This window comes from Alternaria hordeiaustralica (genome assembly GCF_023758085.1).
Source record: "Alternaria hordeiaustralica strain BMP 2776 chromosome Unknown scaffold_15, whole genome shotgun sequence".
In the NCBI taxonomy this organism is placed as follows: domain Eukaryota; kingdom Fungi; phylum Ascomycota; class Dothideomycetes; order Pleosporales; family Pleosporaceae; genus Alternaria; species Alternaria hordeiaustralica.
The window spans coordinates 319,196-334,859 of record NW_026056787.1 but is presented as its reverse complement, the minus strand read 5'-3'; the positions used below and the strand labels follow the sequence as shown (position 1 = coordinate 334,859).

The 15,664-nt window shown below is 51.8% G+C and overlaps 5 protein-coding genes across 5 annotated transcripts; 1 reads left to right on the top strand and 4 right to left on the bottom strand.

The window, feature by feature from the left end:
* Nucleotides 1-112: 112 nt before the first annotated feature.
* J4E84_007167 (uncharacterized protein) lies at nucleotides 113-1,861 on the bottom strand (the record flags this gene model as incomplete). Its single annotated transcript, XM_049389753.1, has 3 exons — nucleotides 113-988; nucleotides 1,040-1,549; nucleotides 1,670-1,861. 3 exons carry the CDS (start codon nucleotides 1,859-1,861, stop codon nucleotides 113-115), a joined length of 1,578 nt encoding a protein of 525 aa, XP_049242497.1.
* Nucleotides 1,862-2,551: 690 nt separating this feature from the next.
* Nucleotides 2,552-3,768, bottom strand: LET1 (26S protease regulatory subunit 8; the record flags this gene model as incomplete). Its single annotated transcript, XM_049389752.1, has 2 exons — nucleotides 2,552-3,486; nucleotides 3,534-3,768. 2 exons carry the CDS (start codon nucleotides 3,766-3,768, stop codon nucleotides 2,552-2,554), a joined length of 1,170 nt encoding a protein of 389 aa, XP_049242496.1.
* Nucleotides 3,769-4,207: 439 nt separating this feature from the next.
* On the bottom strand, nucleotides 4,208-5,273 carry J4E84_007165 (uncharacterized protein; the record flags this gene model as incomplete). Its single annotated transcript, XM_049389751.1, has 3 exons — nucleotides 4,208-4,732; nucleotides 4,791-5,222; nucleotides 5,271-5,273. 3 exons carry the CDS (start codon nucleotides 5,271-5,273, stop codon nucleotides 4,208-4,210), a joined length of 960 nt encoding a protein of 319 aa, XP_049242495.1.
* A 3,489-nt stretch (nucleotides 5,274-8,762) lies between these two features.
* Nucleotides 8,763-10,863, bottom strand: J4E84_007164 (uncharacterized protein; the record flags this gene model as incomplete). The annotated part of the gene is made up of 4 exons (XM_049389750.1): nucleotides 8,763-9,688; nucleotides 9,755-10,033; nucleotides 10,101-10,299; nucleotides 10,351-10,863. 4 exons carry the CDS (start codon nucleotides 10,861-10,863, stop codon nucleotides 8,763-8,765), a joined length of 1,917 nt encoding a protein of 638 aa, XP_049242494.1.
* Nucleotides 10,864-12,061: 1,198 nt separating this feature from the next.
* On the top strand, nucleotides 12,062-15,611 carry J4E84_007163 (uncharacterized protein; the record flags this gene model as incomplete). The annotated part of the gene is made up of 5 exons (XM_049389749.1): nucleotides 12,062-12,122; nucleotides 12,171-14,273; nucleotides 14,324-14,539; nucleotides 14,589-14,933; nucleotides 14,986-15,611. 5 exons carry the CDS (start codon nucleotides 12,062-12,064, stop codon nucleotides 15,609-15,611), a joined length of 3,351 nt encoding a protein of 1,116 aa, XP_049242493.1.
* Between the last annotated feature and the right edge of the window lie 53 nt (nucleotides 15,612-15,664).

Below are 15,664 nucleotides of genomic sequence, written 5' to 3'. Positions count from 1 at the left end.
CTTGCATATTCGTTCTTGTACTTTCCTTGTAGAAGCCCCATTCTAAGTACATAGATGCATTCACACTATCCACGCATCTGTGTCGTTCGAAAAACGCTTTGCGCTTGCCCGTTCACATACTCGCTTTACCCCTACTCTCGAAAGGCAGTATAAGCACCAAAATACCCGCAGCGATAAACAACGCCCCACTAACATAGACCGGCGCACTCGTCTCCAGATCCGCAAACATAGCCACAATAGGCGCCATGATACCAAACACCCTGTTCGCACTCGCCGTAATAGCATTTCCCGTACCGCGATCTTTGGTCGGAAAGATCTCAGGCGTATATGCATACAACACCGCATACATGATGTTGCTCATGAAGTTATAGGCGCAGTTCCATCCTAAAAGGGCGTTGGAAGTAAGCGCCGTCGTGGAACACAGGAGAAAGACGCCAGTGAGGACTGTAGAGAGGGCTAGTGTGCCTTTGCGTCCAATATGCGGTGTTTCGACGAGTACTGCGCCGAGGATGCATCCTGGTACACCAAGCACGGCGATGATGAGACTGTTGCGGTAGGTGATGTAGGTCGAGCCGTCGCCAAAGTCGGCGCCGCGGGTGGCTTGGATGTAAGGCAGGAAGGCGTTGTAGAGGGGATAGCCGAGGCCGATGAATGCCCAGACTAAAGTGATGGTGCTGGTTGAGAAAGCGAGTTTCTTGGTCGCGAAGAGAGCTTTGACGTGCGAGCTATCTAGCTTCTGGAGCTTGCGTTTGACAGCTGCGGAGGCAGTGCTGGTTTGTTGGACGGTACCAGGGAGGGAGAAGTTGTTGCATGATTCCAGTTCTTCGATAGTGAGGGTGCATTCTTTTTTGTTGCGGCGGGCGACTTCGTGAACGATGCGGACCGCGTCTGCGTCTCGGCCTTTGCCCATGAGGAATTTGGGGGACTCGAAGATTGTGAAGAAGACAAAGCGACCGATGAACATTAGTAGTGCTACACCACCCATGACCTTGGAATGGTGTTAGCAGATACTTGTAAGAACGGGAGGTTCAGTACTGACAATCATGAAGTACCGCCATCCCATATTTTCTCCCCTCGTGCAGTTTGTATCCGTCTGCTGACAGGTGAGGTTTCCAAGTAACGGCCATGCTACCAGCGTGGCAAAGACTTGCGCGAGCGCCCAGTAGATCGACAGAATCGTAAGCAGATACTGATGGCTTCCAGGCAAGAACTCCAGGAAGATCGCTGAATCCACAGGCAGGTTTCCGCCCACACCAACAGACCAAAGAGCAGCGAACGTGCCAATAGCACCGAAATTGGGGCTACTCGCTGCTATCATTCCGAACACAGCCGTGATACCGATAGTGAGGTTGAATGCCCATCGTCTTCCGAAGATGTCGCAGCCAAATCCCCAGAAGACGGCGCCGAAAAGAAGTCCGATGTTTTGTGAGAGGGAGAGCAGCGGTGGGCGTGTGGGGTTGAATTCGTTGGTGATGGGCGTAAAGATTAGGGATGTTACTATCGGCCAGAGATTGTCCATTGCCCAACCAAATCCAATCACGATGAAGAGCTGGAAGAGGTCAGTTTGTTGGAACGGAGTGATGGAGATGAGGGATGAGTATGAGGAAAAGGTTGATTCTGTGAGGTGTGTTTATAATAGATGTGAGAATGTTGATGGTTGAGTACTTACCTGCCATTGATACTTTCCCATCCCGATATCTTGCATGGCCTTGTTTAGCATCTTCGCTTTGGCTTCGTACACGGGGTCTAACGACCCATCCTCCAAAACGCTCACCGGCGCTTCCCTATCTCTTGCTACGGTTTGCGCGGAAGGTTCTTTGTAACCGTGCGATTCATCCATCTTCACTGGCGAGTCGACCATGATTTCTTTTCGCCCTTCGAAGCCGGCTGCGAGCGCAAAGAATGTAAGAGTGGAGGTTAAACTAGATCGCAGTAAACACAGACAGCCGGGTCAAGTCAAGGTAACAGGTGGCGGGGGACATTGAGCATTAGCGTCGCTTAAGAACTTAGTGAATGGAGGATCTTTAACGGAATGGTATTTGATTGAGCCAGTGGGTTGGGGAACTGCATGGTTAGTGTGACGACTTATAATGTTCCTTGTCGCGCAATCGGGCTTCCCGCTCGCGCAATACCACGCGCAGGAAGGTACCACCACCACGATGCGCGGGGTATCTCCAGGGCGAACGCCATGGTAGTACTGCGTCCACAACTCTGGTCCACACACGCGATAAGGAATCGAAGCCGTTGCGACTGTCCTGTGGTAGGCGATAAGCGATGTTAAGATGGTTACGATCTGCAGTGCATGCGAGGTGGTGTGGGAGATGGCGGGCTAGGTCCTGACGGGAGTTACTCCGCGCTAGTATGACGTGCCGTCACACTTGAGCTGACCATGCGAGATCCACGTCAACCAAGTTAGGAATCTTGAAGGTCGGTAGTCATTATTTGTTTGTACCAAGAATCTGCACGTCTATGTTTGGTGTACATAATCTCGACGTAAACACCAGCAATGCATAATGCAGGCCAGCGCGGTAGCATAACCACGTACCATGGTCTACTTCCACAGCTTGCTCAAACTGGTCGCCTTGTCGTCGTGCTTGTTCAGCACCTTCGCAGTCGCCAGATCGAAGTCCTCCTGTGTGACGTGCACTCTCCTCTCCCTGAGGGCGTACATACCAGCCTCAGTGCACACACCCTTCAGCTCAGCACCTGAACATCCGTTCATCTTCTCTGCGACCTTTGTCAGGTTGATACCACGCGTCAGGTTCATGCTCCTAGAGTGAATGCGCAGAATGTCGGCACGCGCCTCGACGGTTGGCGGTGGGAACTCGATCTTTCGATCGATACGTCCGGGTCGCAGGAGGGCGGGATCTAGAATGTCCAGTCGGTTGGTCGCCATGATGATCTTGATGTTCTTGGTTGGCTCGAAACCGTCCAGCTGGTTCAGCAACTCCAACATGGTTCGCTGGACCTCGGAATCACCACCTGAGCTTCCCTCCACTCGACTTGATCCAATGCTGTCAATCTCGTCCATGAAGATAATGCTGGGTGCATGCTCTCGTGCCATGACGAAGAGTTCACGAACCATGCGACTACCCTCACCAATGTATTTCTGTACCAGCTCGCTACCAGACACTCGAATAAACTTGCAGTCAGCGTGATGTGCGACCGCACGCGCAAGCAGTGTCTTTCCTGTTCCAGGGGGACCGTATAGCAGCACACCCTTAGGCTGAGCGATACCCAGCGATTCGAAGAGTTCGGGATGTTGCAGACCCAGCTCGATGACTTCCTTGATCTCCTTGATCTGCTGATCCAGACCACCAATCATGTCGTATGTGCTGTCGGGCACCTTCTCGACCATCATGAGGGAGACGAGGGGATCGACGGACGAGGGAAGGAGCTTCTCGAGCTTGTAGGAGTCGCTGAGGAGAGTGACACGCTTGCCGGCGGTGAGTTTGCTGATGTCGACGCTGTCCGCGACATCGACGACTGCCTTGATTAGTCTTAATTCGGCCTACTTATGAGGTCATACATACCGTATTTGCCCTCGGGATGAACCTTTACAAGCACCTTCTTGGTACCCATGACCTTTACTACCTCTCCGACGTAGGATCCCGGTTGCTGTAGAAGGCCAAGCTCTTCTCGCAATAACCGTACTCTTGAGTTGTAGTCATTGCGCTGGGCTTCAAGTCGTCGTAGCTTGGCCTGTCCCTGTATGATCTCGAGCTTCATCGTCTCGATCTTGTTGTGGAAGAAGGTATCGAGCGCCATGGCTGTGGCGGGCGCCGGCGGCGTTGTTTGGGTTAGGGTGTTGTTTGGGGCGGGGTTGTATGCAAGGAACTCGTGTAGTGAGCGACGGCGAAGAGGGTGAAGTAGAGGTTGTGGGTGAGATAGCGATGGCGACTGGTGCACCTTGGTGTTGACGCCCGTGACGGCGTGGAAGCTTCCGAAGCTGGCCATTGTCGGATCAAGGTTACTCCGGGCCACTAGCGCATACGCGTTGGAGGGAGGAGCGCGAGAGCCCGAACACTGCAACGCGTGGCTCTCTTTCACGTAACTACGAGTTATGTACTTTTATCAGTCACGTTCCACTATCCCAATCTCGCCTTATATAGATGAAGCATCATTTCATTACCGTCACGCTGTTCTCACACTATACGAGACAAAGATAGGGCCGCCATATCCAGCCCCGAACCCTCACAGCAATCTCTCACCGCGCGATTACGGGCGCGCTTACCTGCCTTAGTCGCGCGAGCTCGAGAAGTATCGACAACGACTTGGTCGTCGTGCCATAGTTGATCTGCACACTCTGCTCCTCGGCCACGTTGTCCTGGATTCTCAGACTGCTCAAATGCTTGTATATATCTGTATCCAGCGGAGCATTGACCTGAACAGCGTAACCACGAGATGCATTGTTGATAACGATGCGTTCGGTCTTGACGGGAACTTCTCGTGGCGATGCTTCTGAGTCATCAACGAGCGTCTCGTCTTCGCTATCTTCGCCATCACCATGACCCGCCTTGTCGAGAGCCTTGAGATCAGCCAGAGTCAATGGGACAAAGCCGTCATCTAATATCGTTAGTCTGGATACATCATCGTCAGCCGGAAACCCACTTGATGGACGTCGGCCCTTGAGCAGTTGTGCAATTTTCAGGCCCTTGCAATCCTGGACAAGCTCCCGGAAGGACTCGTCGATCCGCTGTATAGCTTCCGCATTTGCTACAGCTTGTTTCCCCTACATGCGTCACATAATCAGTCAATGTCTCACACGATTCGAGGCTCGAAGTTCTTACCATGGTGCGGACTACTCCTACGTGGGCGACTTGAATGGACAGCACGAGCACAGCCTTCACTTGGACAAGCTCGCCCATGATGGCGCTCAGCTTCTTCTCGTCTGCTGAGCCGTCCACCAGCTGGCGCGCAAACTGGATCATCTTACTTGTGGTTGACGGAACCAAAGTCTTGATCAAGGCAGCCAGCCTCTCCGACACGTCTTGTAGTCGAACCAGCTCCGCAGCAACAGTGGGTGTCTTCAGGTCCTGCTCATCGTAGATCATACCCATGATTGCCTTGATACTTTTGAGTTCGCTATAGTGTCGAGCCAGGACCTCAGGAAGACCTTTCTGACGAGCGTTCGCATCGCGGAGGCGTTTGAAGATTCGGAAGACTTGCTCTACGAGTTGAGTAGTAGCTTGGATTGCGGATACAACAGCCACCGCTTCAGCCTGTTACGACAATTAGCCTTGCCACCCATACAAACGAAGTGGACTTACCATAGTGTTCAAGGTATCGGTTGAAATTCCTTTGGAGAGATAAGAGCACAAGTACTAGGAGATTGCGCAGACAGCTCGAAGGGTGCGAGACAGCACTTAATGGCCAGCTGAACTTACCCAGAGCGTTATTGGGGCGCAGTGTCGATTGCGAGTTGACCGTAAGTACGGTTGGTCCGGTGACAGTTCGCAGCGTGCATGCAAGATAGCGACCGGTGATTCGCCCCCGCGAAGCGATCTGCAGCCATAAATGCACCCCAAAAGAACTCCAAGTTCGCACCGCCATTGGCGTCCAATGAGGATGGACATCTCTCTGAGAGAAGCGGTTGAAAGCTGACATTACTTGTGCATGATGCCACGTCGTCCTTGGACCCCGGACGGGAAGACGGTGGAGGTTGCGCCTAACTCCAATTGCCGCTTCTTGTCTCTTCGCTTGTCGGTTTAGCCAGACCTGACCGAGCCAGCGCCGAAGAGGAGATCGAACTGGCGATGCTTAACAACATAGAAGCGATATATGGCAAAGTCGTCTTTCTCTTCTTCCGGGTAGCAGGCGAGATTGACATAATCATTCGTGGGCGGAAGGTGGATCTGGTCTGAGCCAGCTTCTACCGTGAACGAAGAACTCCTGTATACTACGAGGCTCAGCCGACGCACGATCCTCTCCGCGATGTAATTATGTGGGAAATCGGGTCGAAACATGGCGAAGACTGGGTGCCGACTGTCATTCTTGCTAGGCTTGAGGATCAAGTTTTGTCCTTGGTGGACAGACCGATCCGAAGCGCGTATCTAGTCGTCGTCAGCCGCCACCTTTCAAATGGTCACGCTGGGTGCTCTTACTGGGAGTTGTGCAGTGAACGTTGCAGACACCTTCGACGGAGCTGAAGTCTTCAACACCTTGCGTACGTCCGTCATCGCTATGCATCTACTCGGTAATGCTGATTGGCTCACAGGGTGAACGATCTTCGGATCCCAGCCATACTGATAATTTACGACCAAAGTATTGCTTGGAATTGTCAGGAGCGTGCTCAGTCCATTGTAGCGGAGTTCGACTTACATGCTGAAATTGTAGACGTTGTCTGCCACGGTGCCATTGATTTGAAGAGCATTACCGCTGGCGATATTCCGGCTGACAGACGCTACTCCCGTCATGACTTGAACTTCCTTCGACGTACGATTAGCAGTAGACATTTGCGACATGTTCGACGGCGCCCACAATATTCGCTGGAGAACATCGGCTTTGAGGAAACTACCTATGGGGTTGACCACACTCGGATGCCTCAGACATACGATGAAGGAAGGCTGTGGAGCTGTGATTGGGACAAGCCTCTGGCCAGCCGAGCGGGGTACGAAAAAGCCTTGACCGGTGTGCTGCAGGCTGCATACGGCTGCCTCAAGGTTGCTGGATGATGTTCTCACAGCCCTGTATCGACGTGCAGTTCCGGTCAACTCGCAACGGCAAAGCGTATTTTCAAGCGAATCATGACCCTGGATACCGATGAAACGATAAGCGCTTCTTGGTTCCTGTGCGAATCTTCGGCCTGCGCGCCCATCATCTTCTGCCTTGCCGCGAGACTCGTGCTACACGCAGTGCGCTTCGCAGGATCATCAATTCCTTACCTCCTCACGCCACGGCAACCATGAGCAACAATGGACGATTGCACCTTAGCTAGCGCTGCTTCCCGCAGCGTCCCAAACTCCGTCCGTGCGACATCAGTAAGCCCCACCTAGATGCAGCCCGATCGCCTCGACTGCACATCATGGATCGCTATCGCATACGTGAATGTGTCGCACAGCTGGTCGACCATAGCCCAGAGCAGGCCGTAGAGATCCTTACTAGGTGCTGTGAAGAACGGGAAAGAACCCTCCAGGAAGTGTTCTCGTCCCTAATACAATCAAGACCAAAGCACAACGAGTCTTCCTTACCTGTCGGGAACAACATCAATGTCACATTCCCACCACGTGTTCCGCCCTCTTCACATGGATCGCAACACACTGGAACTCCGCCTCCCCGCCAGGGGCCGCCACGCCGCTTTCCCTCGACATCATATCCGATAAGCCCTCCTGCTACAGCATCATCAGTAACATCTCACTCTACCAGGGACGAAAACAGCTCGGGAGAGTACATCCTGCTTCCTACCCTCGTCGGCACCAAGGTCGTAGACCACAAGGTCCGAATGAGACCGGCCTTGATCAAGCACAGCGTGATACGCGGTGACGTTGTTGGCAGACGACAACTCGAAGACTCTTTCAATATAAGTCAGGCCGGTTTAACCCACGTGGAAGTGCCACATCGCGTAACCGGAGAACTTCGACTGGTACCAGTCTCATGCGCCATTGAGCTTACATGGCGCCAACCTCATTCCAATTCCACACACGAAACTTTGTTTTACGTGGTACCAAAAGAAACGCTTGACATAGACATCCTTCTTGGCTACGACGATTCGGGTCAAGAGATTGCAGGTGTGTATACAGTGTAGCGATAAGTGGATTATGCGCTTTGGCTGACTAGATGCGCGCTTCTGCCAGAATACACACCTACTATTGTCCCTCAGTCCCCAGCTCGGCAACCTTCAACTTTCCAGAATTACAAGCAGGAATTCCGCCCCCTTGCCCCGACACCACCTCCAGCATCTTTTCATCGTTCGGCAGTAACCTATGACGGCGCAAGTTCCATCCACCGTCATGACGACCGATACGACCCACATCAGGTGGGAGAGCCACCTATCTCCCGGCAGCAGTCTTACGCAAGAGATATGGAGGGCCAACAGTCTTCACCAGCGCCTACGGTCATGGATACGCATATCGAACATCCACATCCGCTTAGACCTAATTTTGGCCCTGGCGCGCCGGCTCGTGATGCTGATCCTAAAAAGGCTACTGATAGGATCAGATTGAGTGTTATATGGGACGCGACGACTCTGAATGTATGGCTAGATCTCAAAGAGTACGGCGAAGACTTCTACCAAGCCTTCCAGCAACAGGCTGCAAAACAGCGCAAGGACATACTCGATCGAACCACTATGAGAATTCAACTAAAGAAAGACAAAACCCTACCATATGAGGAAGCCTATCCGCTCTCTCTTGATGAGGACGAGTTGGAAGCAGATTGGGAAACGACCTGCGAATGGTTGAACGCGAACAAGAGAGACAAGATGCCGCATATCTATGGGGTGGTTGAGACGGATGGAGGGTGAAGGATAAGTCTTTACCCGGCTTCTCAACCTGTAAAGCCATACACATTATCACACCGACATCGAGCGCTGCTTGGACAAACGAGCGCTTCCGAAGAAGTTGTCGAGGTGCTACCGCTCCCGATGTATGCGACGGGGCAGTGTGCGTCCACATGCAACACGGTTATGAGTGTTAAGGTCAGTGTAGCCTGCAAATTTAAGAAGAGATCAGTAAGAATTAACGAGGAACAGTGGGAGTAAATGAGGCTCACGACACGAGAAGGGGTTGCGATTATCATCGCCCAAAACTATACGAATTGCCTATCTACGTAAACCTCTCGAACCCGTCCATCGACCCATCCAGATGCTCGGGCAGATCAAGCAGGACCATCGGCTTCTTGGGAGTCGAAAACCGCTTCGACCATGTTGACGCCGTTACGAGAACCCTTAGAACACCACCCGACGTTCCGTCCGCTGCCTTGTTGGACGATCTCACCAGCTTTCTCATGTTCTTCATGAAATCATCCATCTCGTCCCCCCAGTCTGAGTCGTAGAAGTCGACGGCGTCGATGAGGATGAAAATCGCTTTATGCTCCCTCCGCAACTCGCGTAACAGCTGTACTACCGCATTTTGATATGTTTCCAAGCACATGTCTTCCATGTTCGCCACGTCATCGTGGCCCAAAAAAGAAAGTAGAGGAAGGCCTTCCTCGTCCGTTGCTCCGTGAGCATTGCATGCAGCGAGCAGTTGGATGAAGAACGCTCGTAGCATGATTGCTGGTCCAGAGCGCACTCTGCTGAGTCCACAGAAGAATGGGAGAACGAGTGTGCGCGGCGTCCTTTCCAGTTTCTCGTAGAGAAGCGCGATGAGGAAGCTCAGCGGAGAAGTCTTCTCGAACTCGCCATGGCCTTGAATGCACAGTATTTGAGACTTGTCTCGCCCGCCTAGCCAATCTCGGAATTCGGCGGTGTTTCCTACCCAGCCTGCGCGATTCTGGTACTTTGTTGGGCTGTTCAGCCCGTCCTTGAGTACCGTGGAGACCTCTGGTACATGTGTATGCTCAGATCGGTCCAGGTCCAGCTCTTTCATAAGATCCTTCGGAGTAAGCGCCGTCTTTGCGACTCGCTCCTCGAGCTCGCTTATCCTTCGCTCTAAGCGCGGGTCAGTTCGCGGCGATGGAGAAATACGTTCAAACTTACTGTAGTTCTCTAAGCTCAATCGTTCCCGTTTCAGTTCTTCCTTGAGATTGTCTATGTCACTGTTCCCTTCTTGATGTCAGCCGCACGCCAATGCAACCAGGAAGACTTGTGGCTCACACTTAGCATTCTTGATCACGTCATCGAAATGATCCTTGAGAGCGTTAATGCCATCGCTGACTTGTCCAACATGTTCGTCGACGCGGTATATGTTTTCGTTCATTTCATGGGATCGAGAATTGAGCTCGAGCGCTGTTGAGAGTGTGGCTTTTTGAGACCAAGCTAGGTACAACTGGGTTTCCTCCGTGAAGCGACTCCTAGACTGCCGGATGTTATCAACACACTTATCGATCCATTTCCCGTAGTTACTGTTCCTCAAAAGACTGTCTTTGGCGTGTTCTATGCGAATCAGTACGGGACGTGCGCTCTAGACTTATAGTTGGTGGTATTGGCAGAGTTGACTTACTCCAGGAAGACTGCTTATACCAGTCGATTATCTTCTCCAGAGCTATAAGAAGATTGGTGTAGATATCGTTGACGCACAGCTGTATGGTATTGCGCCCAGGGTAGAGTGTCTGATACTGCTCGCACTTATTGACGACTTCGGGAACCTCTTGCAGCAGATCTGCCATTCTCTCGCGGACTTGAGAATGTTCCGTCATGGCCTACCACATCTGTCAGTCTATGGAGTCACATATGTGATTGGCATCACACACAGTCAAGATCAATGTCAGGCCTCCGCACAGAGTTTTGTACTCCCCGTCAGGTAATAGGCCTATAAAAGCCTGCATAGATTTCGCGTTGTCTCCAACGGTCCGAAATCCACTGCGAATTCGGTCCCATGTCGTGTCGTTGCTGTGGTACTCTTTCACGACCACCTGTATGAGCCCAGTGATCTCTTTCCAGTCGTGGTAAGAGTCGAGATCGAAGCTTGCTATCTTCTTCTCCTTAGATTTCTTCTCTTTCAATGCCGAGAGAGCATTGGAGAAGCTCTTCGTGGTTGCAACTACCCGCAATTTGCTGTCTCTCAATTCCTCGTCACTAGTTGAGGGTGCTGCATCCCACGCGACCGAGCGAGCTACGAACTTTTGACGGCTCGCGTCAAACCTGAATGGTAGCTCGCCGTGCTCATCCCGAAATTCCGTATGTCGATTCTCGATATAGTCAACTGATATGGGCTGTGCGGATGGACAGGGAAAACCGACTTCGATCGGTTGGTGGGCGGACATAGTTCCTTCGAAGTAGCGCAGACCCTACAGCACAGAAGATCCTCGACGTAGGGTCAACAGGAGCGCAGCTGAACCGATCGCAAAATGCTACGATAACTCATAGAGCGCTTCCAAACATCCGGAAGTGGCGACCGGCAGATACCTTGATAGTCGGACAAGGCTGAAGGCTTCAAAGCTGACATGCATGAGCGCATTACCAATGGAACGAGAAGGTGACGCACCCATAGCCTTGCAGCTCGCTTCAATCAGGTATTTCCGGTGACTGTGTTCAGCTCAGGCTGCCTGCATTCGATGTGCTGACTATGCGGTAGGCACGTAGCTCCGCGTTGTCGATGCCGGACGCCCTAATTCTACCTGATCTAGTGATAGATATGGTGAGTAATCCATGGATACGTTGCGACCAACTGCAAGTCCTGTGACTGCCTAGGTGTGAACGCAGACGATCTTGGGAGCGCCAGAGCGCGAGTGCGGCGGCAATACCCACCCGCTAACACCCTGGTACCCTGCAAACCGGCACGTATCATCAGTGCATGCTACCGCATACGTCGAGATAAGCTGAGTATTACGAGCCAGCTAGACTTTAGCCCGCCTCATCATCAAGACGCGTATTTTGCGTTGTCAAGCGAACCTTCGAAGTCTACCTGGGCTTTGCTAAGGCGCATTGAGTCGCCCATTAACGACTGCCTGTGTGGGCCCTGGCAACGTACACGAGATTCCCGTCGTTCTACGTGTCCTTTGGAACCCAAGGCTGTCGCAAAATCGAAGGATTCATGATCGGTCAGTAGATTTTGGGGGCCGACCAAGATAGGTAGGTGTCAGCTAGACCACCCTTGATTGGCCCAAACCTAGGAGGGTCCATGCAAGTCGCAAGTGCATGCCCGCCATCTGGACCCCATCTTCTGAAAGTAATCGCATCAATCAATGACTTGGAATACAGCCATGCGTACAAATCAGGATGAGTGTGCATGATTAGAATGGATCTCCTTCATGCGTGTCCTGTACACTTTCGTTCAGCCGCAATTGAGTTATTAATAATATTTGAAGTGAACCTTGGAACGCATGTTTGACGCCATAAGCTTACCCTAGATACTGTCGCGCTGCTTGAACTTCTGCGTTGGAGGTCACGGATCACACCCAGGGGACCTAACTAATAGATGGTAGAAACGAGCGCAAATCTAGCGAGAGTGCCAACGCTACTATGTCTGGTTCAGAAGATTCCGGGATTGCGCTCTCCATGAGCCATGAGCGCAATACTCCTAGTACGTCGCACCGCTACTGAATCTTGGAAGTTACTGATAACGTGGTAGATGTAGATTCGGCATTGGAAGAGGCCACTGCGACGCTTCCGCGCGAGCCAGACAGTTCCAAGAGCGATCCAGTACCTACCAATATCACCGAGGTCTCCGCGTTACCGGTGCCAGAAATAAGAGCTACTGGGTCACGTCCCCCCAGTATCGAGCTGGGGACAGACCGCGCTGGCAGCCAAATGGACGCATCTGATGCTTCTGAGCCGGAGATCGATGAGGAAAGTGGTACTGATCCCGACTCAGAGACGGATATGTGGGTCCGCAGGCGCGAGGTAATGAAATCGCGCATCAAGCTTGCGCCGAGACGCGTAAAGCAGGTGAACCAATATAACAAGATCTTGGAAGAGAGACTCACGCTTCTGGAAGAGGGAACAGAGCTCTTCGAGAAGAAGCTACGCAGGCTATTGGGAGGCGAGGAGATATCTCGTCCACCATCTCCAGAGGTCAAAGCGAAGAGGCAACTGTTGGAGCCCGAGCTGAAATTCCACCTCTCGAAGGGACTGAAGCATGACTCCGAAACTCGTAGAGTCCACCAAATCGATGTCTTTGTTGGAGAACCAGAAGCACAGAAATCTGACAGGTTTTTACGACGGAAAAAGCAATCTAAAAGCTTGGAGGACAACGACATGGATGATGGGAGGATTGCATCTGACCCAATCTTGGAACGCTCTTCGGCATCCAATGATGAGCGCAGACTTGCGGAGGAAATGGTCAAGGTCAAGAACAAACACTTTCCAAGTCTAATCCTCATCGAGGAAAGGTCAATCACACACCTGTTCCGGAAGTTTCTCACAGGCGACGGTACAGACACGGACATTATGATGCTACGACCCTTCAAGCCTCTACTCCAGAACAGGGAAGAGATACTAAACATCATGTCGGAAGTCGTTACTGCACTGACTAGGATAGTCGATCGCCGTGCAGAAAAAGACGCAGGACCGGCGAGTTGTGTCATAGATCTAGACGAAAGCGCCGAAGCAGTCCAGCCAAACGAAGCTATTCAAGTCACAGATGACGCTCATGACAAGGCTCTGGAGGAGACCGGAGAGAAGGCAGGAGATAATGCAGTGACTGAAGAGGCCTCTGCTCCTGATGCTATCTCAGAAGAGGAGTGGGACACTGTCTTGAAAGAGCTCGAGCTTTACGACGTGGCTAACGGGTGCGAGGGGGAGTACATGGACGGATGGCCAACTCTCTCTGAAGTCGAGAAATCTTTCAAAAGTATCAGGGACCTGTTCGATAATTACCTACTGCCTGGCCATATGGAATTTCGGGAGCGTAAGGCAAAAAAGGTCCGGTTCTGTGACCTGTGGCACCTATTTCACACTGGAGATCTCGTGGTCACAAAGCGATCGACGAATCTAGATGGAACAGAGACTAAAGGTCGATTGGGCATGAGAGTTCTCATGACAGCTGGTGGCAGAAGAGTCATTATGCCAAAACTCCCGGCTCCTGTCTTCCAATCTCCTGTCCACTTGCTTACCTCGACGGACAAAATCGAGCCCATAAACGGCACCAATCCATTCTGTATTTATACGTACTACTTGGATTTCAACGGTTCTAGGCTGGTACCTGTTCGGCGACGAATAGTCATTGCTCCCTATCATGGAGAGCGAAACATCTCGGACCTCGATGTCATCCCCATGGAGTATGCTGCTGGAGTAGCTGACATGCTGAAAGAACGGGGTAAGCGTTTCGTTGAAACAGTCTCCGCTTCTATTGCGCCATACGTGGATTGCAAGGGTCTCGAACTCGTGACCCGTGAGGAGCTCAACGACAAAGTCATCGTTGACATGAAAGGGTATTTTGGCACCAACCCTAGCGATATCCCTTCGTTCCTGGAGCCTGAAGAGCTTGATCTGTCAGAGACCAGCGATTGCCGACAAGGAAAGGAATGTAGCTACTCATGCGTTTCCTGCTATCATCGCAGTCCAGTCGTGCACGATCAAACGACGGATTTGGAAACGTACCAGGAGTACGTTAATGAGAAGCCGGTGTTCAACCCGCTATCAGGCGCGTCAAGTGCCGGTCTTGTAGACCCGTCCGACTTCAGTATCTGTCATTACCGCGTCTTCGCTTACAAGCTGCGTTCGCGGGAGTGGGGTGAGTATTCGATACATCATGAGTAGCAGATTCGTGCTGACAACTAGCAGTGCAAGTAAATGTGCAGGATCTTCAAGCACTACCGGAGAGTGAGAAGGGCGGAGGATTTGACAAGCTCGTCTTATCTGACGACCACAAAAGTATCCTTGAGTCGCAAGTCCGTGAGCACTTTCGGAAGAGAGTATCGCAAGCTACAACCGGAAGCATGGAGAATGACATGGATCTGGTTCGGGGCAAAGGACAAGGCCTCATCATCCTTCTTCACGGTAAATGCTTTTTCTCAAGATTTTCAGCGTCATTATTGACCAGCTTCAGGTGCTCCTGGCGTCGGTAAAACATGCACAGCCGAGTGCATTGCTGATCTGATGGAGAAGCCGCTCTATCCTATCACTTGCGGCGACCTCGGAAGCACGGCAGAAGACGTCGAGAAGAATTTGAAGAAGCATTTCACCCTCGCTAGCCGCTGGGATTGCGTGATGCTGCTAGACGAAGCCGATGTCTTTCTTGCTAGAAGAAAAATGGAGGACCTTCAGCGCAACAGTATCGTGTCGGTGTTCCTCCGCATGTTAGAGTACTACAAAGGTCTACTCTTTCTGACCACTAATCGGGTGGGGACATTTGACGAGGCTTTCACATCTCGGGTGCACATCTCGCTGTTCTGTAAGTTTGTGTCCAATCTGCCACGATGCTTACTCTAATGCTGGTGCCCTAGACCCGGACTTCGACAAGAAAACGACACTCGCAGTGTGGCAGACCTTCATTAATCAGACCGTGCATGTGCTTAAGAGCAGCGGCCGTAGCCATGTCACTATCAATGGAGACGAGATCATCAAGTTTGCCAAGAAGCACTGGAAGGACAGCAAAGACAGCAAGCGGGCACGCTGGAATGGACGTCAGATCCGTAACGCCTTCCACACCGCAGTTGCCATGGCTGAGTTCCGCGCCAGAACCCAAAAGGGTGGTGCAGGCTACGATAACGGTAAGGATGTCGAGATCAGTGTGGGAAGAGTGGAATTCGAAAAGATTGCGAGCACCGCTAGAGAGTTTGATACCTACATGACTGAAACGATGGGTTCAACTTATGAGGCCAAAGCTGATAGGGAAGGACTGAGGAAAGAGCAGAAGAAGGAGGAAGAGAAAGTAAGAAAGAACAAGAAGAAGAATAAGCAGTCTAAGTCGAAGAAGGAAAGCGACTCGGACTCTTCAGAGAGTGAGAGTGAGGATGACGATGATGCGAAGAAGAAAAAGAAGAAGAAGAAGCCCTCCAAATCGAAGAAGCGAAGCGACTCAAGCTCAGGTGGCGAGAGTGAGGACGACGATGACTCTGATAGTGATTAGTAGGCTGGGAGATGGGACTCAACTCTGGACACTCTTTTGTATCATGACTCCCT